Below are 27,429 nucleotides of genomic sequence, written 5' to 3'. Positions count from 1 at the left end.
CACTAAACTTTATTTTTTCATATAGGAGAACAATAGTCCCCTATGTGATGCTGTTTTGTTTAGACGATACATTATGGGTCTTTTAGATCCTTTTTGTCTTTTAGATACTTTTTATTTGAAATAAAACAATAAATGGCACTCCGGTGTTAATTTCAAATTCTTTATTTCAGTCCATTAAAATAGGTAGAAAAAACAGCAAGATCTGCCGACGCCTTGCTGTTTTTGTACCCTGTTTTAATAGACTGAAATAAAGAATTTGGAATTAACTCTGTAGTGCTGTCATTTTATAGCACATATCTTCAGCAATTAGTTGGAAGGGCATCCAGCAGTTTTTGTGGACAACAGTGGTCCAACCCGGAGTGTTTTTTTTCCCCATGGTTACAGGAACACATTTTATAGTTCTTACCTTGATCTGCCTTATCCAGCCAATGACTGAGGTTTCCAAAATATGTATTCCAGCTCCATGCTTGTTGAATAATGAGGTGTTTTTCAATAATTCAAGAGAGGGAATGGGAAGTACAATGGAACCCTTTAAAGAAAATTCAAGATGTTTTTGTTCATTGGTGACACATGTACGTTATGATTTCATCCACCTGACCACTTTTGTTGGCAGCTCTAACATTTCTAGAAATGTAGTAAGTACAGTATATATGTAACTATGTAACTGATAGATGAATAGTAACAAGTCAGCGTTAGAAACAATTCCTATGTGTAGGCAGCGCACATTAGGTTTAATATACAGAAACCTTACAATTAGTGCACAATAATAACAAAGCGACACAAACTATAAATTATATATCAAACCTTAAAAAAAGTGGTTCTAAAATAAGCGCCCATAAAAACGAACTGTCCTCCACCATCCAATGGACTTCACTGAGTGATAGCGTGAAAACTCACCAAAAATAATTGCTGCCAAATCACAAGCAGCAACTTTGATGAGCTTGACACAGGTTGGAATGTTTGTAAAAGAGAATCTCTTGGATTCCAACAGGCATTTTTGCTGCTTGTGATTTGGCAGCAATTACTGTCAGTGAGTTTGCATTCTGTCTGGTGATTGGTGGTACACACTTTTTCTGTGGAGGTTATGTTAATGGTTATGTTAATGTTAATGGTGGAGGAATTCACAAATATTCTTTGGTGACTGCATATTTTATTATCTGGTGAACAGTGTGTACATTGTGTGAATACTAAATACCACACTGTGGTCCCTCTTTTTTTAATGGTAACTGAGGTTTGTCGTATACAGTAATCTGATATAACTCCACCACCTGGATGAGCTGGACAAAGGCTGGAGCTGATTTAAAGGGAATCCAAGAGGTCCTCTTTTCCAATTACTCCAACCATTATTTCTGGTGAGGCTTCATTTTATCTGGTAATGACCATTGGATGATGGAGGAGAATGTTTATGGATGTTTATTTCAGAAGGAGTTTTTCCACATTTCATATATCATTTCTATTTGGTGACGCTTCATTATTATTATGAAGTAACTGATATATGCTGGCCATGCTTGTAATCTCCATATAGACTGCTTTGTTTGCAAAGGAATTTCCCCCAGAGCTTAGTGAAAGAAGTGAAGCTTTTTTTCATTCATAGAAACCTTAGGTATAAACTAAAATCTCCAGTATCATACAACAGCGGGCTATAATGGCAACAGAGTGGAGACATAACTGAGTAAAATAACAATCTTTATTATACAAGGTTAAAATTAATATAAATATAAGTATCCAGCCCCAAACAGATGTGAAGAAAATTGATGCTTTCTATGGATTGTGAGCTCAATCAATTCTGTACATAAAAGTAAAGACAATCCAAAGGATGAGATGCTTTATGGGCTGCTTTCTGTACGGTCAACGTTAAGCCAAATATTTGGCAAAACGTTGACCGTACAAATTGGATTGGATTGACTTTTATGTATATAATTGATTATATGGATTATCTGTGAGCTATTTATAGACCATAGAAAGTATCAATTTTCTCCCCATCTGTTTGGTGCTGGATACTTCTATTATTAATTTTGCCTTGCATAATAAAGATTATGTTATTTTGCTCAGTTATGTCTCCATTCTGTGGCCGTTATAGTTCGCTATTGTAGGATACTGGAGATTTTTTGTCCAGTTATCACCTAAGCTTTCTGTTTGTTTTGATTTGGATTAGGCCAAAAAAGTATTTTTTGTTGAATTACGCTTTTTTCATCCAATCATGTACAAATGTTCCCTGAATATGATTGGGTACTTTTTGAAAAGTGAAATTTTACCACATTCACTAAGCTCTGGAGAAAATTTCCCTGCAAAGTGAACAGCCTATTTGCCCAAGGTGTATGCTTTTTCCTGTTTTTTTTTGTGTACTACTCATAAAATGTATTAATAGTGTATTCTTTGTAAAAAAAAAAAAAAAAAAAAGAGTTCTAACCTACCTGTGCTTGACCTGCAATGACTTCCAGGCTCCCAGTAAACCGATGTAAAACATCAATTATCTTGTCATTGCTGTATATTCCACCTGCTGCACTGTTGTTTGTCAAAAGTGGCAAGTAGACTTGGTGAAGAAGACTATCAAAATACTTTAATGGGAGTCTATCACAGTCCACAGAAATCACATGATCAGCTAAAAGTGAATTGGATAATTTTATTTATGTTATATCAGGCATTTCTAATATGTACAGTATGCATAGTATCTTAATATATATATTTTTTTCCCATTAAAGAGTTTTATTAAAGGTTAATGAAGCTTAACAATCAAAGCCACTTTACATTGAAAATCTGAAATATGTGTTCATGACATCCAATTAACAGCGAGTACATTGGCTATCATCTATATGAAAGTATATTAAACAGATTATAAATCGTGATAGCCTATATCTATACAGAAGGTGCACAAAAAAGTAGTTGCGATTAAGGTTATCTATTGCTTCAACTAGTTAGATATTTGGATTAAATTAACCATTTACAGCATCTATCATAACCATCAGTTAGCTTTGAGTTCCTTGAAGAAAGCAAAATCTTCGTTGTTCAAGGAAAGGAAATAAGTAGCAAGGAAAAGGAAGAGAGAGTAGAAAAAGAGATAAGAGAGAAGAGCTTGTCTGCAAAGTAGTGGTGTCTCTCCCCCCTTGGTCTCCAAAGCACACTTTGGTTTTACATAGGAGTGTCGAAAGGTTCCTACACTCAGAAGGGTATTAGATGTTCATTAATTGATCATATGCTGGTGTAACCTTGAAATTGAGCCAGGGGGTCCATGTTTTGTGGTATCTATTCTATGTCATCTGAAGTTTGGGCCAATAAATCTTCCATACGACAGATCTCGGAGACTTTCCGAAGCCACTCTTTAACCGAAGGAGCCTGAGTACTCTTCCAGTGTAGCGGAATTAGGGCCTTAGCGGCATTCAGAAGGTGCTTCGTTAAAGATTTTTTATATCTTTTGTAAGGGAAGTTAGAAATGTGGAGTAGACAGCATGCTGCGTCCAGAGTGATTCTGGTCTCCGTTATCTGTCGCACAATATCCCTCACCTCTGTCCAGAAAGCTTCAAGAATTGGGCACTGCCACCAAATATGTATGAGAGTGCCCGTCTCTCTGTTGCATCGCCAGCATCTGTCAGAGGCCTCTGGGAACCATGTTTTGAGTTTATGGGGTGTGGCGTACCAGTGAGTCAGAAGTTTGTACGCCGTCTCCTGTGTTTTAGTGCTGATGGAACATTTATGTGCTAACATGCAAGCCGTTAGCCATTGGTTGTTAGTAATGTCTTTCTGTAGTGCTCTGGACCATTCTATTCTAAATCTGTCCTCAGTAGTTGTGGTAGGGTTTTGAAGCCAGGAGTATGTGACGGAGGTTGTCTTGACAAAGTCATCTCCTCTGTGGCATGCTGTCTCTAGTTGGGTCATAGGTCTTTGAAAGTGGGGTAGTTTAGTCTTATCCGCAACAAAGCTACGGATTTGAAAGTATGACCATCTGGGTAAGTGGGGGATACCGTTTTCCTCTTTCATCACTGCAAAGTCTTTAACCTTGTCATTTCTAATGCAGTCTCCCGCAGTCGGTAGTTTTGATGTATCTAATGCTTGAAAGGTTTTACCCGCCAAACCTGGAGCAAAATCTGGGTTATTGTATCTTAAATATTTTAAAGATTGTGGTGCATTATGTATTATATTGAACACTCATGCAAATGATAAAGGCAGGGCCAGTTTTAATATTGATTGGACCCTGGGCCAACATTTTTTTGGGCCCTCCCGAATCCACTGTTTGTGGGTAGTGCGGGCTCAAGGGGCAGCTGCTTTGGGCCCTACAACAATGACTGGGCCCAGGGCAGCTGTTTGCCCTATGTTAAAGATGGCCCTGAATAAAGACAATTCATATGTCCAAAGACGTGAGTTTTTGGGAACTAGTAGACAACTCTGTTAGCTTATTTCCAGTGGGTTACAATTGAATCGTTGATCTCCAGGCATTGGGAAAGCACCTCATTGCAGCAATACAAACATTTACAGTTGTTTTAGCTGAACTACTACTGGATAAAATTATTGTGCCACAAACTATCCAAACAATATTCAGATTTTTTTGCATGTTCTCCCTGTGCATGCATGGGCTTTCTCTGGGTGCTCCAATTTCCTTCCACACTCCAAAGACATGCTGATAGGTCAATTGGCTCCTGACTAAGTTGGCCCTAGAATGTGTATGCATGAATGTGAGTTAGATTGTAAGCTCCTTGTGAGTGAATTTCCAATATACAGTATATTTAAAGTGCTGTGTAAATTGCCAGCACTATATAAGTACCTGTAATAAATAAAATACAAATAAAATTTTCTGTGCATATTTGGTACTCTGATAAAGCAAAGTGCATAATACTATTGTTTAAAAAGAGAAACATGGAGAAATATAAGAACAACATGAGAATATAAAAACAAATGTCATTAGAGTGTGCAGCAAGTAAGGTGAAGGTTAGATCAAAAAGGCTAATTTGTACACTGTGCAAACAGGCTGGTAATACTACAGACCAGGGCCACTGATATGGGGGTACCTCCGGTCCTCCTGTATGGGGCCTGGGCCCCTACAATTCAGCAGAGGGCCTGGTGGCAGATCAGGGCTTTTTACTTCAAGGAACAGCTGACTACTCTCCTGGTCTGCAACATATACAAACAAAAGTTCCCTGGGCCCCATTTGTTTAGCTGGGGACTGGGAGCCAACGGAGTAATCCTTGTGCAGCGGCTCCCTACAATTAGGTTTAGCCTCCTCTTCTATATCAATCCATAGGGTCATTAACCTCCCTGGCGATATGATTATTTCGGATTTTAGGTGCTGAAAGCGGTACAATTATTTTGCATGGAAATTTGGCGTTTTATATTGTAGGTCTGTAATTCTTAACAATAACATACTTAAATCTGTCCAAACAAGAGTCTAGTAGATATCCCGGGTATGATAAAGTTTGAAACACAAAAACATAAATTATAATATAATAAATAAAAAAAAATAATAAAAAAAAAAAATAATAATAATAATAAAATAAATTTCCCCACAATTCACTATCGCTCAATTCTGCAAGTGTTCTAATTTACTATCGCTGTTTTCTAGCTGGTCTAAAGCCACTTTTGATGTAAAGGGACACTTTTTGGTTCCTATGGACAATCTCCAGTTTCCAGGCAGTAAGAACAGTATATATAACATAAAACTGCATGCAGGGCATAGGACAAAGCACTGGGGACAAAAGGGATGTGAAATAATTTCATACAGTACTGTAATCTGTAAGATTACAGTACTGTATGTGTTATGTTTCTACAATTTTTTTAATTTGCTGCCAGGGTCCACCCCCGTGCGTCGTAACGCTCGCAGGGAACGGAGGCTGGCACGGAGAGGCTTCGGAGGAGGACAAAGCCCACGGACACTGCGGGGGACATCGCAGGATCCCGGGGACAAGGTAAGTAAAGCTACACCAGGATCCTGCAATGTAATCCCGAGTGTGGCTCGGGGTTACCGCTAATGGTCCTGAGTTTTAACCCCGAGCCACGCTCGGGAAAACCGCCAGGGAGGTTAATGTAATTGCTGGTGCCACAGCATAAGGATTACTCCTCTTGGACTATTTTATGATTTTCAGGCATAGATGGAGTCTGTTTTTTTGTAATTGCTGCAGACCAGCACATTAGTCAGCGGTGCCCCAAAGTAGACATTAAATTGTCCCAAGGGCCCTGCTGAACCGACAGAAATTACTGTTCCTTCCCAACAGCCTTGGGTCTCATTTACACATAAAATATGGAAATGGTATACCTCACTAATAAACAAAAAACTGTGAGAAATTTGTGAAAAATAGCAGCGACACAAAAACATGAGATATATTCATGCACATAAGAGTAATAAACAAAAAAGGTTGTGCTCAATAAAGGTGAATGCACCAAATTCTATAAATCAAGTTAAACAATCAAGAGCATATACAATAACAAAAATGTATAAAAATCCGTGACACATGTGATAGTAATGGAAGTATTGATATAAAAGTAAAAGTCTCTGAAGGGTAGAAGAAAAGAAAGTGTAGCAAAATTCTGCAATGAGAAAATTCCAGCAGGATGGAAATTTTCCAGGGCTTTCACCACCACCAAGGGAAAATGGAGGTCTCCATTTGGCAATCACGCAAAGAAGTGGGGACTCTTAAAAGGAAGGAGTGGACCTCCTGCAGCAAGGTCACACACGCCTGCAGATACAGACCTCTGTGGGGTCTAAGGATGGATCCTAGCTCCAGAATACACTGGCAATCTGAGGTCATCCTTCCCAACGTACAGCTACCATCCAACTCCATTCCTCGAGATCCCGATCCTCCAAGATAGCGCAGAGCGCATAAAGGAATAATGGCTCCAATAGCGCGTTATCTTTAAAACTTAATTTTCCTAAAATACTTGCCGGCAAACAAATTCACCCGAACACCCGGACTTCCGGGGTCACGTGGGGTGTAATCATGTCAGCGCGTAGCTCTGCCCGACATGTTTCATCATATGTGACATCTTCCAGGGGCATGGGCGACGTACTAAGTCATCACGTTTTATAACACAAAAAGAGAGCCAAGCCTCTCTTTCACCTAGCGGTCATCTTGCGGCCAATATATATTAAAATAGCACTCTTTGTATAGAAAGAACCAAACCTCAATGTAACTTCAGGATATGGAAACTCGTCTTGCTATTTTACCCAAAAGTGGATCTAGTCCATGAAATATAAAAATACATAAAAAATATATGAATAAAAATAGCATCATATGTAAACCCATTTTGAAATACATATATATATACTGCAATTCAATTCAAAAGGTATTATTATGCAGTCGTCACTTTGAAATGAGGACCTCTAGTGGACATAAAGGAAACAGTCGGTCTTTACTCAAAGAATACAAATATATGCATATACAAAATACATTAAATCTATATATACAAATAAAAAATGGTAAAAATATATTACGCATTATCAATGAAGACATTAATTTCCACATCTACATTGAATCCTAGAGGTCTGAGACATTTAACCCTATATATGCAACTCATTTCGAGTTTGGAAATAGCACATCTCTTGGGTCCTCCTCTCCAATGTGATCTAAACTTATCAATACCTATAAAGGAGGTACCTCTAGGATTTTGGTTATGAACCTCAAGGTAATGCCTAGAAACTGGATGACCTTTAAACCCTCTCCTAATATTCCCAATGTGCTTGTTGAGTCTTACTTGGAGAGGTCATATAGTACGTCGTATCATACGTTGTACATATTGTAATCCGCAGGGACAGGTCAAAAGATAAACTACATGGGTAGTCGAACATGTGATGAAGGGCTTTATTTGAAATTCTTGGGAAGTGCTAGTGGAAATAAATTTAGTGGTTTTCCTATCTCTAATATAATTAATGGACCATACAGTACATCTTTTACACTTATGGTATCCAATCAAATTCTGGAAGAACTTTAATTTGTTATTATTAGGGGGATCACAAACACCAGGGGCTATCCTCTAAATACCACCCATGGCTTGTGAGGGAGAATAGGGCCAAGTATATGATCATTTTTTAATATATGCCAGTGTTTACGTACAAGTTTTTTAATCAAAAAATGTTAATGGGAAAATACAGTGACAAAAGGCCACAAATAATTGTTTTGTTCACTGGTCACTTTAGGTTTCTCAACCAAAAGTTGATCCCTATTCAATTCCTCGACTTAAGTTAATCTTTGTTCAAAGACTTGAGCTGAATAGCCTTTCTCTATAAACCTATTAGTTAAGATTTTAGCTTGCACCTTAAAGTCCTCTATTTTGGTGCAATTGCGCCTAAGGCACATATATTGACTTTTTGGAACTGAATCTAGTCATAAGTGATGATGACAACTATCACGGGAAAAAGGCATTCCTATCTGTGGGTTTAAAATAAGTAGATTTGAGGAACTGACCCCCCTCAACTTGTATTTTCAGGTCCAAAAAATTGATGGTGTATTGATTTGATCTGCTTCATATTTAAATTCTATACCCCTATCATTATCGTTCAAATGCTCCATAAAAGTATGCAAAGACTCCCTCGTGCCATTCCATAGGAGGAGGACATGGTCGATATACCTAGCGGACAAAACTGAGGTCTGCGGTTGGCATAGGCGACGTCCTCCTCCAAATGGATTACCAATGAATAGATTGGCCAGGCTGGGGGCAAATTTTGCCCCCATAGCCATGCCCCTATTCGGAAGTTAATACTTGTCACTGAACCAGAAAAAGTTGTGCGTGGTAGCAAACTCTAACAGCTCTATGATAAACCCCCCTCTGTTTAGCAGGTAGAGCAGAATTTTTATTGAGAAAAATGAAATTCTCCATTGATGAGGGATTATTGTGTATTATGATGTAATGTCTGCATTGACTAACCAATAACTCTCTCTATATTTATAATTATTCAATATACAGTTGTGCTCATAAGTTTACATACCCTGGCAGAATTTATGCTTTCTTGGTCATTTTTCAGAGAATATGATAATGACAACAGAAATTACCCAAATGACCCTGATCAGAAGTTTACATACCCAGGTGATTTTGGCCTAATAACATACACACAAGTTGACACAAAGTGGTTTGAATGGCTATTAAATGTAACCACCCTCACCTGTGATCTGTTTGCTTGTAATTAGTGTGTATAATAGGTCAATGGGTTTCTGGACTCCTGACAGACCCTTGCATCTTTCATCCAACGTTTCTGCATTCTGAGTCATGGGGAAAGCAAAAGAATCAAGAAGTGGAAAATGAGGGGTTCTGTTGAAACCAAACCATGGTCAGGTAGACCAACTAAAATTTCAGTCACAACTGCCAGGAAAATTCTTCGGGATGCAAAGAAAAGCCCACAGATAACTTCAGATGAAATACAGGACTCTCTGAAAACATGTGGTGTGGCTGTTTCAAGATGCACAATAAGGAGGCACTTGAGGAAAGCCATTACTACACAAATGCCACAAAGTATCCCGCTTACAATATGCCAAACAGCACACAGACAAGCCTCAAACATTCTGGCACAAAGTCATTTGGAGTGATGAGACCAAAATTGAGCTTTTTGGCCACAACCATAAAGGCTACATTTGGAGAGAAGTCAACAAGGCCTATGATGAAAGGTACACCATTCCTACTGTGAAACACTGAGGTGGATTGCTGATGTTTTGGGGAGTGTGAGCTACAAAGGCACAGGAAATTTGGTCAAAATTGATGGCAAGATAAATGCAGTACGTTATTAAAAAATACTGGAGGAACATTTGCATTCATCAGCAAGGAAGTTGCGCATGGGACGTACTTGGACATTTCCTACATGACAATGATCCAAAACACAAGGTGAAGTCGACCTGTCATTGGGTACAGCAGAATAAAGTGAAGGTTCTGGAGTGGCCATTTCAGTCTCCTGACTTCAATATAATTGAGCCACTCTGGGGAGATCTCAAACGTGCAGTTCACTCAAGACAGCCCAAGAATTTACAGGAACTGGAGGCTTTTTTGTCAAGAGGAATGAGCAGCTTTACCATCTGAGAAGATAAAGAGCCTCATCCACAAATACCACAAAAGACTTCAAGCTGTCATTGATGTTAAAGGGGGCAATACACAGAATTAAGAACTGGGGTATGTAAACGTTTGATCAGGGTCATTTGGGTACTTTCTGTTGTCATTATGATTTAAAAAGAGTAAACACAGTTGATTGATAATAAATGGCTTCAGCCAAACACTAACCATGAGTGAAAGAAAAGTTATTGTGTAATCATTAATATTTTATGAAAAATGGCCAAGAAATCATAAATTCTGCCAGGGTATGTAAACTTATGAGCACAACTGTATTAATGATATGTTTACTGTCTTTAATATATGCTGGTAACAATTTAACAAGGGGCTGGAGAAAACCGTTGATATACTTTCCTGCACGTGAATTGATGGAATATATCCTACTAATAATGGAACGACCGGGAGGATGGACAGGGTCTTTGTGTATTTTAGGCAGGTAATATATGATTGTAATACATGAAGATGTAGGTACTAAGGCTATACTAACTTTTTCTTTTTTATTTAGTATGCCACAGGCATGACACCGATACCCCTAGATACCCCTCCAATCGGATCCACATTTTGCATATAAAAAACAATTGGAAGACATTGTCAATGCAAATGTTGAAATTAATGCCTTCACTGATAATGCTTAATATATTTTTAGCATTTTCTATTTGTATATATATATTTAATGTTTTTTGTATATGCATATATTTGTATTCTTCGAGTAAAGACCAACTGTTTCCTTTATGTCCACTAGAGGTCCTCATTTCAAAGTGATGACTGGATAATAATACTTTTTGAGTTGAATTGTGTTATATATATATATATATATATATTTTTTTTTTTTTTTTTTTTTCGTATATTTTTTATGTATTTTTATAATTCATGGACTAGATCCACTTTTTTGGTAAAATAGTAAGACTATTTTCCATATCCGGAAGTCACATTGAGGTTTGGTTCTTTGTATACAAAGAGTCCTTTTTTAATGTATATTGGTTGCAAGATGGCCACTAGGTGAAAGTGGGGCTTGGCTCTCTTTTTGTGTTATAAAAGGTGATGACCCCGGAAGTGCGGGTGTTCGAATTTGTTTGCCAGGGTTCTGCCGAGAAAGTTCCCCCCGGCGGATAAGGACCCCCCTCTACTGTGCAGGCACAGCGCTTGCACAGTAGGAGCCGGCGGAAATAGCCAAAGCCGAATACAATAGAAATCAGCTGTACACGGCGCTGGTAAGAGGGCCCCTCGTGGGCTCGCTTCGCTCGCCACGCTTCGGGCACGGCCTCGCTTCGCTCGGCACTTTTTTATTCTCCCTCTAGGTACACTTGGATGGTGGGGCTTCAACCTGGACCAAAGGCGCAGGCGCCGTGTACAGCTGATTGAAGTTTTTGATCTTCGGCTATTTTCAGCGGCTCCTAGTCGTTCATACTGCGCAAGCGCTGCGCCTGCGCAGTACAGGGGGGTCCTTATCCGCCGGGGGAACTTTCTCGGCAAGACACTGGCAAGCGTTTATTATAATGTTTGTACATCCAACTTTTAATTTTAAGAAATAAACGAAGTTTTAAAGATAACGCACTATCGGAACCTTTATTCCTTTATGCGCTGTGCACCATCTTGGAGAATCGGGATCTCGAGGAAGGGAGCTGGACGGCAGCTGTACATTGGGAAGGACAGCCTCAGATTGCCAGTGTATTCTGGATCTAGGATCCATCCTTAGACCCTGTAGAGGGCTGTATCTGCAGGCGTGAGAGACCTTGCTACTACAGGAGGTCCACTCCTTCTGGTAAGAGTCCCCACTTCTTTGAGTGATTGCCACATGGAGACTTCCATTTTCCCTTAGTGGTGGTGAAAGCCCTGAAAAATTTCCATCCTGCTGAAACTTTCTCATTGCAGAATTGTATTACACTATTTTCTTTACCTTTCAGAGACTTTTACTTTTATATCAATACTTATATTACTATCACATGTACATTTTTGTTAGTGTATATACTCTTGGTTGTTAAGTTTGATTTATAGAATTTGGTGCATTCACCTTTATTGAACGCAATCTTTTTTGTTTATTTCTCATTTACACATGAGGTGCCAGATTGGGTCCTTTTTTAGAGTACATTTGACAGGCAGTGAGGAGGTGTTATATCACCTCCTTACCACCTGTTTAAACCCCTTATGCCCCAGACCAGCATCCCGCAACTGTGTGCATTGCACACAGTTGCAGGAAGCTCCCATTGAGTTGAATGAGCTGCGTTCAGTGAGCATTACTGCCCAGCAAACCCAACAGCAGGCACAATTTGTGCAGCAAAATCTTGCTGCAGCATGTGTACACCCCCCTCTACTGTCTTTACAGCTTAAAGTGATTGTAAACGATGACCTTGTAAAACAACCCATTCAATTTAAAGTGGAAACGAAAGACAAAACATTTTTGTATAGATATAAAAAACATGATAAATACCTTTTTTCCCCTTTTTTATAAATAATTACATTCTCACTGTTCTCAGCTGCATAAGAGCTGGGGGAAGAGAAGCAGCAGCACACTGAGCTTGCCAGTGAATGGTTGCGCAGCGGGGGGCATGTCAGATCAAGTCTAATCATTGGAGGAGAGTACAATGAGTTCCCAGCATAGCTAGTGAACTGACCACGATGTGTTCTCCTGTTTAGTGTGGTCAGCTTTTAATAGAAAAGCAAGAAAGCAGGAACACCAAGGATTTCACATAAAGGAAGCAATCCAAAGAGAACAGGATACTTTCTCATACAAGTACATGGTACAGCAGGTACATATCAGGAATATGAAGTGTTGGGATAACAACCGCTTTAAGGGAAATGGTTGGGTGGCTGTAAAAACACAGCTCAACCTTGCATCTTTACTGCCCTCTGAAAAGTAATCTGTAGTGGATCACTTTTAAGTGGTGTTTGACAGGTGGTAAGGAAGCATTATGTTGCCTCCTCACCACCTGTTTAGCCCCTAAAAACCCACACCACTAAACTGCTGCCATGTGCATTGCACGTAGTTGCATCACAGCTCCACACGTTTCTTCAGGTCAGGTCACTATGCACACCACCTTCTTTTTATCTGCTGGCTTCCTGCAGGTTGGGGGGCAGGCTCAGGGCCAGGACCTTTTCAGATAGGCTGTATGGGGCCCCACGATTTCTAATAGCAGCCCTGCAGTGAACTTTATGCCACCCATATTTTTTTTTATGGGGAAATGGACGACTAAAATTTGAATTAGTTAAATAATCCCAACGCCACAAGTACCCCTAGATGGGAACACAAAGGATATTTGTTGCCATTTTTCTAGTCCAGTCAACAGCCTACTTTACAAGTGTTAAAATCATGTCTGGCAATGAGTTTCTACAATCTTTGTCCACCTTTACATTCCTAAATATTGGCTCCTATCAAAGTCAAGATAAATATAATCTGCAACAAGCTGAATACAATGGGGTTGATTTACTAAAACTGGAGCGTGCAAAATCTGGTGCAGCTGTGCATGGTAGCCAATCATCTTCTAACTTCAACTTTTTAAATGAAGCTTTGACAATAAAACCTGGAAGCTGATTGGTTTCTATGAAGAGCTGCACCAGATTTTGCACTCTCCAGTTTAAGTAAATGAACCCCAATGCATAAATCAAACTGGTAGTAGCTGCTCGTCATTTCCTAAATACAAGCCACATAAATAAAAACAGGATTGTTGAGCTCATTTTAGTGCAGGCACATACCTGTAATTAAAGTGCCAGTATATGGTTATATCACACTACACCAAAATTCAGGCAACAACCTCCTTTCTCAGGTGACAGTTCAAACCCTGAAATATCTCAGCACTCCAGTAAGCCCCAGCATTTTCCCATAATTTGCTGTCAAAGTCAGCATGATTAGCATTATAAACACAATAAAGAGTTTTACCTATACTTTCTGCTGTTAGTTTGATTGCAGTCCCCAGTTTTAAAAAGCATACACATTTATTCTGTAAGACAGCTGGCGGTGACAGCATGGCTGCTAAAGATGCCTTGTCTAGCTTAAAGTAAACATATAAAGTGTGTACATCTTCATTCTTTAGAAATTCAAGGAGGCAGGATCTAAAGAAAAACAATTGGGAGAAATTTAGTTGAGGAGCTTGTTCGGTTAGAAAGGCCATTTAGTTCTTCTGGGGGGAACAGTTCATTTTGCTGTGTTGTCCACACTCATTCAGTCTTAAAGCGGGAGGAGAGACAGGAAGTGCCACAATATAGTACAATATAAAGGTAATTACAGCGATAAAAAAAAATTTCGTGCGGCATTTGAACATCTATGCAATTAACTGAAGGAGGTAAGATAAAGTGAAAAATTTGAGTGGAACCCCGCTTTAAGGTGGTATGGGAAACAAAGCTAAAATGCAAAATAAAGTCATCCATTGCAACCAGATATCAGTATGGTCAAGAAAGATTTATTCATATTGGGATACTGCACTTTCAGCATAGAAATGACCTTAGGCAGTACAACAATACAATATCCTAAGAAAAGTATACATGCGTCAGCCAATCAAAGGTCACTTTACTGAAGTCAGATCGGTACAAGATGTAGTTCAAATGTCTGCTATGGTTTCTACACTTTTCAGCTAGTGTTTTGCTCCGTACAATACTCTCCCGGATACATTAATGTGTCTCAAAGTAACATTTGCAAGGTACACACTGGGGCTGATTTACTAAAACTGAAGAGTGCAAAATCTGGAGCAGTTCTGCATAGCAACCAATCAGCTTCCATTTTTTTAAGAAAACTTAATTGAACAAGCTGAAGTTAGAACCTGATTGGCTACCATTCACAGCTACACCAGATTTTGCACTCTCCAGTTTTAGTAAATCAACCCCACAGTGCTACAGAGGATAACATAATTGTAGAATTCCACAAGTGTTTTCTGTGAATACCATGAAAATATGATTTCTGATCTGACAGAGTAGGTGGCTGTCAGGGAGAATAATATAGGACAATTTAAAGTAGAACTCCAGGCAAACAGCTAAATGCCATTGCACAATAGACATTGCCAAAGGATTTTTAATTCTGGTCAACCAGTCTTGTAACTTATGGACTTCTGCCATATGACACATCCAAGAAAATTCTGGATTAGTTTTTCACTTTCATGGGTCATCTCATTTCTAATTAGACAGGTGCTGATAAAGCTTCATTTTCCAGTCAGCCAACCGGAGACAGAGAGGTGACATATGAAGCTGTAAAGCTGAACCAGCAAAGACGCATTACCTACTGTACAGGACGCCGTGGCTGGGTCCTGGAAGGACGCTATGTTTCCCCTCTGTTTGGACTGTGGTCCCTTTAAGGGAACAAAAAGGGTTAACTCACCTGTCAGAGGAAGTGGGTTTAAAACAAGACAGGAAGTTGGAGAGGGTGTGGAGGAGTGTAAAGGAGAATGTGGATGGTGGATGGTGTTTGTTGTGCAGCAACAAAAGTGAATAGCAGTGTCCTGCCTGGAAGTCTCCTGCCAGGGGAAGCTACCTGCAACAGAAATTAAGGACTGTTTAACTGCGATAGCAGTTCTGGACTTTGCAAGTCGGTGAGACTAAAACCTTTTTCTTTTGTTTTTGCTGCTGTAAAGCTATTTAAGTTCAATAAATCTCCTTTTTGAGTGAAAAGCCTGTGTCCTGCGATCTAGCTGGTCCCCCAAACATTACAAGTGGTGGAGAATGCGGGCAGGACAGAGTAACAGGCATTTTTCTTGCTGTTTTTTTTTTTTTTTTTTTTTTTGTGTATTGGACTTAAAACTGACATTTAAAGGGACAGTACAGTGGATTTATGTCCTGGGTTAAAGCCGCACAAACCCTGAAAGCTGAAGCAATGGAGGAGCTAATTAAACAGCTGTCCTTGGCTAATATACAAGCGCAGACTCGCCATGAGGAACAGCAAGAAAACACTCGCCTGTTGGTGGCCCAGTTGGCAGCCCAGCAAGCGACCCAGCAAGAGGTTATGCAGGCTCAAGTGACTGCCTTAAAAGAAGTAGTGCAGCAGCTTTCTCAGGGCCGTGAGCAAGCGGCTGTTGCCCCTGGCAACCAGGTGACCGTGAGGGCAAGCCATTTTTTGCAGAAATTGTCCCTGAGTGATGATGTAGAGGCATTTCTTGCTACATTTGAGAGGACGGCAGAGAGAGAAGGGTGGCCCCAGGACCAGTGGGCCGGCCTAATTGCTCCTTTCCTAACCGGAGATCCGCAAAAAGCCTACTTCGACCTGCCACCAGATCACGCTAAAGACTATCAAAAATTAAAGGCAGAAATATTGGCTCGTTTGGGGGTAACTACAGCTGTTCGGGCCCAACGAGTGCACCAATGGAAGTATCGTCCAGATCGTCCACCACGGTCTCAAATGCATGACCTGGTGCAACTGGTAAAAAAATGGCTGCAGCCCGAAATGTTGTCTGGCCTCCAAATCGTGGAGCGGGTCGTGCTGGACCGATACCTAAGGTCACTGCCAGACGACCTTCAACGGTGGGTCAGCCATGGAGACCCCAAAACAGTGAACCTCCTTGTCGAGATGGTAGAACGATACACAGTGGTGGAGGATCTGCTTGGCCCTACCAAGCGCCAAGGACCCAGTCTGCCACGGCCTATTCGTTCGACTGCTGCCCTTCGAAAGGACGTTCCCCGGAGCCCTGGAACCAACACCCCAGAAGGTCAAGAGTCACTCCCGATACCTTCTCAGCGACCTGTTCCTGTTCGGAGAGGAGGGGATGTACAATGTTGGCGATGTCATTCCTGGGGCCATACCCGGGCCCACTGCCCACTGCAAGAGGAGCCCATGGAATGCGGGGTTCTTCGGAGGGGGTCTTTTTATGCCCATAAAGCATGTACAACACATATCGATCTTGGAGAAGAGAAATTCGAGTGTGAAGTCCAAGTGAACCACCTCCCTGCCCGGGCTTTGCTGGACTCCGGAAGCATGGTAACTCTGATCCATCCTAGAGTAATTGGGAAGATCGGTCCGGTAAGAAAAACTTTACGGGTGGTGTGCATTCACGGGGACACTAGAGAGTACCCTCTCATCTCGGTGACCATCTCCGCAGCATGTGGCACTGGTACTCAAGAGGTGGGGGTGGTAAAAAACTTGGTACATGATGTTATCATAGGACGAGACTGTCCGTTATTTGCAAAACTGTGGGGACAAGGAGAACTACCTGAACGGTCCAGAGACTGGGGAGAAACTAGTCCCTCTGTTCCTGCGGTTGAGAGAAATAACCCTGAAATGCCGAATGTTCTTGAAAATGTTAATGATTTGGTTAATGGTGATGAAAGTAGTGCTGATGTTATTAAGGGTGTCAAAATGTGTGGTTCACAGACCTACCTGAACACTGAAGAGGGGGGGGAACCTTTCCCACTTCAGGTAATGCTGGGGGAAGAGGATGAGGAAGTGGCCGTTACCCCTGCCCTGCCGGATTTGGGTGTTCCGCAGGGGGCATTTGGTACTGCCCAGATGCAGGACCCCACTTTGGCCCATGCACGGGAACAGGTGGTAGTATTAAATGGGGTTCCCCAAGAGCCAGGTGCGAATGAGCGGTGGCCACACTTTGCAATATGTAATGAATTGCTTTATCGGGTTACCAAAGTGAGAGAAAATGTGGTAGAGCAATTATTGGTACCCCAACAGTATAGACGCAAGGTCCTGGACCTGGCCCATGATGATGTTTTAGGGGGACACCTGGGAGTTGAAAAGACAGAGGCACGGATCACCGACCGGTTTTACTGGCCAGGTCTGAAAGCAGAGGTAAGGAGATACTGTACCTCTTGTCCCACCTGTCAGTTGACCGCTCCGGTGACCCACTTCCGGAATCCTTTGGTCCCTCTGCCCATAATTGAGGTCCCATTTGAAAGGATAGCCATGGATATAGTAGGTCCCTTGGTGAAGTCGGCTCGAGGTCACTCCTACATACTGGTGATTCTCGACTATGCCACCCGATATCCTGAGGCGCTACCCCTGCGAAATACCTCCTCTAAGGCTATTGCCCGGGAATTATTCCAGTTGTTTACACGGACTGGTTTTCCCAAGGAAATACTAACGGACCAGGGCACCCCGTTTATGTCGAGAGTTATGGCCGACGTGTGTAAGCTCTTCCGGATTAAACAGCTGCGCACATCGGTCTACCATCCCCAAACGGATGGGTTAGTGGAACGCTTTAATAAGACCCTTAAATCTATGCTTAAGAGAGTTGTACAAAGGGATGGGAAAGACTGGGACTGTCTGTTACCAGCTCTCCTGTTTGCTATCCGGGAAGTGCCCCAGGCCTCCACTGGGTTTTCGCCCTTCGAGTTGGTATATGGGCGGAGACCTCGCGGACTACTGGATTTTGTTAAGGAGGAATGGGAAAGTGAACCTAGTCAGCATAAGAGTGTTCTTGAATATGTTTCCCAAATGCAGGAGAGGATCCGAACTGTGTTGCCACTAGTCAAGGAACATTTACAAAAAGCTCAGGAGGCTCAACGACGAGTCTATAATAGGGCTGCTAAAATAAGGAATTTCCAAGTGGGGGATCGAGTAGCGGTGTTGATTCCCACTGTGGAAAGTAAATTCTTAGCCAGGTGGCAAGGCCCCTTTGAAGTTGTAGAAAAAGTGGGAGAGGTGAATTATAAAATCCACCAACCGGGTAAGAGGAAACCCTATCAAATATATCATGTAAACTTGTTAAAGCCCTGGACAGAGAGGGAACCAGTGACCTCCCTGGCTAGTGCAAGATTGGAGCCTCGGGTTGGGGTGGAGAGTGTCCAAGTAGCAAATACCCTGTCTAAAACCCAAAGCCAGCAGGCAAAGGAGTTCTTGCAGAGAAATAAAGAAAAATTTTCAGACTTGCCAGGGCTCACGAGTACCATAGAGCATGATATCATCACGGAACCAGGAGTCAAAGTTTTTGTCCGGCCCTACCGCATCCCAGAGGCCCAAAGGAAGGCTGTTTCAGAGGAAGTGAAGAAGATGTTAGACCTGGAGATTATTGAGGAATCGCAGAGTGAGTGGTCGAGCCCGATTGTGTTGGTACCGAAGCCCAACGGGACTCTGCGATTCTGCAATGATTTTCGGAAACTTAATGAAGTTTCACGGTTTGATGCCTACCCCATGCCCCGGGTAGATGAGCTTATTGAGAGACTAGGTCCAGCCAGGTATATCACTACATTAGACCTTACCAAGGGATATTGGCAAATCCCGTTGACTAAGGCTGCTAGAGAGAAAACTGCTTTTTCTACCCCAGAGGGGAGTTTTCAGTACAAAAGGATGCCTTTTGGATTGCAAACTGCTCCAGCCACATTCCAGCGAGCAATGGATAGGATTTTACGACCTCACCAGAAATATGCCTCAGTGTACTTGGACGACATAGTCATTTTTAGCAGAGACTGGGAATCACACTTGCCCAAAGTCCAGGCAGTGCTGGACTCTCTTTGGAAGGAGGGGTTTACAATAAACCCTGAAAAATGTGCTTTGGGAATGGAGGAGGTGAAATACCTGGGCTATATCGTGGGTAGAGGGGTGGTGAAACCTCAGGTCAGCAAGGTAGAGGCTATACAGAGTTGGCCCCGTCCCCTCACAAAAAAGCAGGTACGTGCATTCTTGGGCATGGTGGGATACTACAGGAGGTTTGTACCCAACTTTGCCACGTTGGCGGCTCCATTGACCGATCTGACTAAGGGTCGGAAATCGGTCATGGTGGAGTGGAATGCAGACGCTGAGAAGGCCTTTTTGGAGCTCAAGTCGGCACTGTGCCAACACCCTGTCCTGGTAGCACCCAATTTTTCAAAAGAGTTTGTTGTCCAAACTGATGCTTCTGATGTAGGATTGGGAGCGGTGTTGTCACAGGTTATTAATGGAGAGGAGCACCCGGTAGTCTTCCTCAGTAGGAAGTTAACACCAGCGGAAAAAAACTACGCTATAATTGAACGAGAGTGTCTGGCCATTAAGTGGGCTCTGGAATCCCTCAGATATTACCTTTTGGGGAGGAAGTTTAGGCTGATTTCTGACCATGCCCCTTTAACATGGTTGAGACAGGGTAAAGGGAATAATGCCAGGGTTACTCGGTGGTTCCTGGCACTCCAGGAATTTAAATTTGTAGTGGAGCATAGGCCCGGGAGACTGCATCAAAATGCAGATGCCCTCTCCCGAGTCCATTGTTTGAGCTCCACTGTTGCCTCCACCTCCATGGCGTTGGGGCACAGGGGGGGGATATGTACAGGACGCCGTGGCTGGGTCCTGGAAGGACGCTATGTTTCCCCTCTGTTTGGACTGTGGTCCCTTTAAGGGAACAAAAAGGGTTAACTCACCTGTCAGAGGAAGTGGGTTTAAAACAAGACAGGAAGTTGGAGAGGGTGTGGAGGAGTGTAAAGGAGAATGTGGATGGTGGATGGTGTTTGTTGTGCAGCAACAAAAGTGAATAGCAGTGTCCTGCCTGGAAGTCTCCTGCCAGGGGAAGCTACCTGCAACAGAAATTAAGGACTGTTTAACTGCGATAGCAGTTCTGGACTTTGCAAGTCGGTGAGACTAAAACCTTTTTCTTTTGTTTTTGCTGCTGTAAAGCTATTTAAGTTCAATAAATCTCCTTTTTGAGTGAAAAGCCTGTGTCCTGCGATCTAGCTGGTCCCCCAAACATTACACTACTTATCTATGTGGTGTGGAAAATGCATGAATCGTTAGTCTGACTGTACAAAATTCTAAATACATTGGCAGCTAAAACATCAACCATGCATGCACATAACTCCCAACTGTCCCTGATTTCGAGGGACTGTCCCTGATTTGGAGCAATGTACCTCTGTCCCTCATTCCTCCTCATTTGTCACTAATCTTGGTCTGATCTATATAGTTGTACATAAAATGCACTTTTTATCTTTCAAAAAGTGTTTTCCAGTGCTAAAACTTTAATCCAAATTCTAAATTGCTGCATTTGTAAATTTTAAGAGCCAATAGAAAGGAATAGTAGTGGTAAAAAAAAGCCCTTGTGGATTTAATTAACCTTTTTTGTTGATTAATTTTCCTTTAAGGGGGTGTGGCAGGGGGCGTGTCCTATGCCTACATACGTTTGCTAGTAGGTGTCCCTCATTCCCATCTCAAAATGTTGGGAGGTATGCATGCATTTCAGTAGTGCAATTGGCTTTTTGCCCAGTTCTCATCTATAGAGAATATGTAATGCACATCTTCCTTCTGACCATGGACACTATGCTGTATAACTGGGCAAACAACCCTGAAATCAGAAAGGAACTTCGAAAAATCCACACACACTAGTAAATCCAGAGTCCAGAATACACCATGTCTATCCTAAACCAAGATTTTGAGTATGAAATAATCAAATTCAGAAGTTATACCACCACCGTTGAGTGACGATTGGCATTTGAGACAATGGAGTTGGTTTATTAAACAGGCTTTTCACTTTGCAAGAGAATTTTACTTTAGCTAAGTGACTTTCAACCTTGTATAAACAAAAATGTTTTTTACTACCTGTAAGTGTGATCCAAAAGCAGATTTTTAATTTCTTCTGTTCTTGGTCTCAAGGATGATATAATCCTGACCTCAAGCCAATGAAGTAACTCGTCCATTTTTAAAGCAGCTGCAAAGAAAAGAGAAACAAAGAATGTAGTAAATCATACCTATGGCAGTTACCTACATAAACAGGTAGCAAGAGGACAGTGCTGATTTATTAAAGATGAATTAAAGAAAATTATGTTATACGGTATGTCCCTGATCACTGAACAGCTTGCACCACATCCAAAGTGGCAGTATCAGTGGATCCTTCAATTCAACCAGTGTTTTACCAGTGATTAAAATGGGGGAACCGCTAATACTGTCACTGGAGACAAAACATGAGAAAGCAACAAGTATTGTGTAACTACAGGTACCAGCACAATGGGCCTTGAGATTTTCCAGAGGCTGGGGCACAGATAGAAAGAACAAGTCAGAGGATCTAGCCCTTACTATATCTAAAACCAAATACATTTTTGACTAGAAGGTATGAACTGTTTGTGTGTACTGTTTGTGTGTAAGTGATGCCCAACCAAAGGCGTAAAAAAACTTACACCAGTTGTCCCCTGTGCAAGGAGAAGAGGAATACTTACCAATCCAGTAGGCAGTGCTTTGAAATTTCTCTCTCGTGAAGAGCTCTGTCACCATTGTTATCCAAGACTTATGGGCACTGTGGCTCCTCACACTCACTGGCATGTCGGTAAGTTTTCATGTACACCCTGCCTACATCTGCAGCCACGGAAAAATACAAAATGGTGCAAAATCGCAGCACAATCACACCGTGACCCCGCGGCCGTCGATTCTTCCGCATTCAGGAGAGAGAGGCTGAAGCTCACCTAACCGCAGCAGCTCCTAAACTCTGTACATTGACACATAGGCTTTTATAGAGTTGAGTTTAGGCTACATTCACACCTAAGCATACTTCAGCGACACCTGCTGCGCCGCATTTTTTTTAGCTTTTTTGTGTAATTTTGTTGCACATTTTTGGAGCGGCACCATTCATTTTAATGGGCCTCCCTCCGCTCCAAAAATGCACCAAAGAAGCTCACGTACCAAATTTTGGCACAGGCGCATTTGGCAGATAATGCCATCATGATGAACCAGGCTGCACATCGTTTATAATAAGAAGACATTAATTGGTTGGCATATGTCTTATAGATAAACATAGCAAATATGGTAGTGCTGAGAAGTAATAGATAACTAAATCAATAGTTTATAGATGAGTTATATGGAAATTAATTGGCTTATGCAAATAGTGGGCTTTACATTTTTAAGTATGTGAACTAGTGTAATAAAAGTGCTTATTCTGCACTGCCTCATTAAGTAGGGCATGCTGTATATTTCTTATTCTGCACTGCCTCAATCCATATAGCATGCTGTACATTCCCTACTATGCAACACCTGATTTTGTATATTATCCCTTTCACACCTAAGCCTATTTCTGACATTTGTTGCTGACAACCTAAAATCCATATTTTTTTTGCTAGAAAATGACTTAGAACCCCCAAACATTATCTATATATATATTTTTTAGCAGAGACCCTAGGAAATAAAATGGTGATTGTTGCAATATTTTATGTCACACGGTATTTGCGCAGTGGTCTTTCAAACTAATTTTTTGGGGAAAAAAGACACTTTCATGATTAAAAAAAAAACTAAACAGTAAAGTTAGCCCAATTTTTTGTATAATGTGAAAGATGATGTTACGCCGAGTGAATAGATAAGCAACATGTCATGCTTTGAAAATTACGCACACTCGTGGAATGGCGACAAACTATGGTACCTAAAAATCTCCATAGGCGACAGTTTAAAAAAATTTAACGTTTACCAGGTTAGAGTTACAGAGGATGTCTGGTGTTAGAATTATTGCTTTCAATCTGACCATCGCGGCAATACCTCACATGTGTGATTTAAACACTGTTTACATTTGCATTTTCTTTGGTGCGCAGGGACGGGGGCGCTTTAAAAAATAATAAAACATTTTTTTTTTTCTTATTTATTTTATTTTTACATTTTTTTTACATTGTCCCTTTAAAAAAAAAGAAATCTGATCACTTTTATTTCTGTCACAAGGAGTGTAACCATCCCTTGTGACAGTAATAGGTGGTGACAGATACTCTTTATGGAGGGATCGGGAGTCTAAAAGACCCCAAATCCCTCCTTTGCACTTAAAAGCATTCAGATCGCCAAAAGCTGCCATTTTGAATACTGTCATTTTTTTAAATCGCCACTATTGGCAGCCGAGTAAACCGGAAGTGACGTTGTGACATCCCTTCCGGGATTTTACATTGGAGAGTTCAGTAAATATAACAATGAAATAACTTTTATATGCATTGGCTGTCTACTGGGCGACATAATGGGATAACCCAGAGATCCACATAGATTTCCAGAGCATAAGGGCTGACTAGCTAGGGCCTTAGATGCAGGTGCGAGCAGTAAGTGTTCAATAGACTGACTGAGTCAGGCAGCACTGGACTGTGGGAACTGTAGTTCAGAGGAGAGAGACTCTACTGTATTCAAGAGTTTTTTAACTGCATTTCCCAGAAAAAGATTGCAAGGAGGGGAAAGAGAAACATTTTCTCAGGCTGTACATAGCACAGTTTCCTCTTGCCATGAGGGAGACCAGAGAGTGCACTCCTCTATCCAGTGTGCACCACCACTGCTGCATATCAGTGGCTTAAGCAGGATCTGGAACGCTACGTTCAGTGGTGCCAATAGCCAGAGTCACCTGGGTGCAGACCAGAGAATGGACTGATCGCTGTGTGTGACCGGATAATGAGCTGCAATATCACTGGGACTGGTGAGCTGGTGCTGTGGAGATTTATTATCTGCTTCTAGAGAGACTGAACCTTTTAGGAACTGACCATACAGCCATCTAGTGTCCTTATTGCTGCCTGCAGGCTTGACTGGGACTATTCTCATGTACACCAATTGTACAACTGGGCCCAAACTCTAGCTGGCTGAAGAATTAGGACTAAAGACGGTCCCTTTATAGCTGCTAGACAGAGGCCTTCACCTATTATTTATGCTAAGAGGTACCTCTCAGTGGACAGTGCACCATATAGTAGCCATTCTCCTAGAGTGCACTCTAGACTATAGTATTATTATTCACATTGCAGTTAATGCTTTTATTCACTGTTTATTGCTGACTTTGCTGATTCATGAGTTAATCCCTGTCTAGTGGTACAGAACTCTATTCTAAGTTACCTTGGCAAAGTGATTACACTATCTGAACCTACCTTTTGTGTGTTCATTTATTCTCAAACCCCCATTTATTCTAAATTGTACCAATACATTGAATTAATTTACCACTAAACGATCTTGTGTCTATTTCCTTGTGCTAATTCACAGCCAAGTTAAAAGGTATCTATATGTGTTCTTATAAGTGCATGCAGAAACTGACTTTCATTCAACCAAGTGTGTCAGAGGGGCTGAGCTCAGCTTCTCATCAGGGACTCAGCTTCACAGCAGCAAGAACTGTGGTGTAGCTTTGGAACTCAGAGTCAGCATATCTATTCTGCACCTTAGTCCCTAGTAGCTTCTAATGAGCCATGCAACCGGACCTCTAACTACTAGTGCAGTGTTAATTTCACTGACGAAAACATTTTCGTTGACTAAATTAACATTAATTTAGTCTACTAAAATACGACTAAAACTAAAACAATTTAGATGACTAAAATTACGACTAAAACTAAAATGGCATTTTAGTAAAAATATTATGACTAAAACTAAATCAAAATTTGCCTAAGTGGCTCTCGGATGCCTAACTTTTCTCTAGCCAATGCTGGTTCTTGAACCCTGGGCTAAAACTAGCTATAGAATCCCAGACAAGAAGGGACAGGGTTAACTAAAATAACAAGAGTTGCATATAAACTATATTGCAACAAACAGGTTGACTTACTAGCATACAGCAAGGTGACCACTACACACACACACTGTGCCACAGTCCTAGCTATCTGGTATACTGCATGTGAGATAACAACAAGTGGAAAAATATAGTTCTGTCACCAGTCTTTAGATATTATGAGTACCCAGAAGCTATGGGCAACAAAAGTAAATAATTAAACACTTGCCTAATAGTCCCTGTTTCTGGCCTGGATTCAGCAGCAGCTTTTCTATGGACAGAACATGTGGTCTCAGACTCGCTCCCTTGTTTCACTTCCTCCTTCTGGGGTTTCTGACCCAGCCACACAGAGACAGGAAGTGATGTACATAAATAACTCAGTGACAATAAAGAGGAACTTCACCCTCCCCCTATTTATTTTCTTTTTTTGAATCCCTGCATACCTGATGCTGGGTTATTCTCAATTCAGATATTTACCCACCCAGTGGATCCAGCATCCTGTTGAGATTGACTTCTCTTCTGCCACCACTCAGGTCTTGCCCTGCCATGTTCTTGTGCAATGTCCTAGGGAGGCTGCAGTCTATTTCAGGTTCAGGTCATATCTCCCAATGACACACTGCTAGGCCCGCTCCTTCCATTTCAACTTAGCAGCTGGTGTGCATTGTGGTTCTAGAAATGCTGATGTGCCGATCACTGCCCCATCACACTGTTCACTTTTTTAAACAGACTTTATTGAAATGTTACACAGTGGAATTTCATAAAGTTCTATCAGCCAGCGTGCGGTAAGTGTGTTACCCTGGGAAAATGTAGTGCGCGCAGTACTTTTTTACAGTGCACATCGCCCGCACCACAACAAAGTGGCGTAAACTGGCCACACTGGAGACAAGGCAGTTTTCCGTGTCTTGCTGTGGGGGTGCAGTGGAACTGAGCTGGAATAGACGCTTAATGCAGTCCCACCACACCTTGTGTGAATCTACCCTAAAGCAGTGCAGTGTACTGCGGTGCAGTGCCTTAAAGTGGTTGTTAAAGGGGTTGTAAAGGTTTGTGTTTTTTCACCTTAATGCATCCTATGAAAAAACACCTGGCAGTCACCGGCCCCCTAGCCCCCCCGTTTTACTTACCTGGACCCCCCTCATTCAGTCAGTGGGGATGCGCTGTCTTTCTCTCCACGGGCTCCTGGCTCTTGATTGGATAGATTGATAGCAGTGTAGCCATTGGCTCCTGCTGCTGTCAATCAAATCCAATGACATGGATGTGGGGGGCAGGGCCGATTTGGGCATTCTGTGTCTATAGACGCAAATGCTGGACTCGGGAGCGCACCCACAAGGTAACCTCCTCGGAGCTTCTCCAAGGAGGTTATCAGATGTGGGGAGGAGCCGCAAGAGCCGCCAGGGGATCCCAGAAGAGCAGGTTCGGGGCCACTCTGTGCAAAATGAGCTGCACAGTGGAGGTAAGTATGACATGTTTGTTATTAAAAAAAAGGCCTTTACAGTTACTTTAAGCCACTATAGATATATACTTTATACCATCCTCTCTGTTTAATCATGTAATGTTCCCCTGTGTCTGTGCCTCATAAAAATAATGCAGCTATATACCTGTTTACACATCGCTGATCGGCGCTCACATGACCTGCTGCCTCTCTACTCTCTTGGTCTGACGGCGGCAGCGGGCGGGGCCAAGTATCCCCCGCTGATGTCAGTCAGGAAGGGAGGAGGAGAGGAGGAAAGGAGGAGAGAGGCAGCAGGTCACGTGAGCGCCAAACAGCACTTTGAAAACATGTAAATGCATTATTTTTATAAGGCACAGGCACAGGAGAACATTACATGATTAAACAGAGAAGATGGTGTAAAAATAGGTGTAATATCAGCAGCAGGAAGGGAAGGGCCAGGGAACAGAGCAGCACGGACACGGAGCTGACAGGCAGGGAGGGGAGGGGGAGGGGACAGAGGAGAGCACAAAGGAGAACAGAGCAGAGAGCAGATGATGGAGGCATGTAAACTGACCACGGTGTCAGGGCTCAGCAGCCATGATAAACCGTGGTCAGTTTACAGGGAGAGGGCAGAACCAGGCAGGATCAGCCAGGTATTTCAGGTGATAGAAAGTGCTATTATTATGCAGCACAAGCACTGTGCTG

General features: G+C 41.8%; 1 protein-coding gene across 1 annotated transcript in view; it reads right to left on the bottom strand.

Annotated features, from left to right (window-relative positions):
- Positions 1-21,528, bottom strand: part of LOC141128042 (uncharacterized) — a 728,240-nt gene extending 706,712 nt beyond the window's left edge. The window contains 4 exon segments of the mRNA XM_073615085.1: positions 407-529; positions 2,415-2,602; positions 13,889-14,061; positions 21,431-21,528. Coding sequence (XP_073471186.1) covers positions 407-529; positions 2,415-2,602; positions 13,889-14,061; positions 21,431-21,528 — 582 coding nt within the window.
- Positions 21,529-27,429: the final 5,901 nt, after the last annotated feature.

Source organism: Aquarana catesbeiana, linkage group LG02 (assembly GCF_042186555.1).
Source record: "Aquarana catesbeiana isolate 2022-GZ linkage group LG02, ASM4218655v1, whole genome shotgun sequence".
Taxonomy (NCBI): domain Eukaryota; kingdom Metazoa; phylum Chordata; class Amphibia; order Anura; family Ranidae; genus Aquarana; species Aquarana catesbeiana.
The sequence above is the reverse complement of the archived record's forward strand: the minus strand, read 5'-3'. Positions and strand labels throughout refer to the sequence as shown.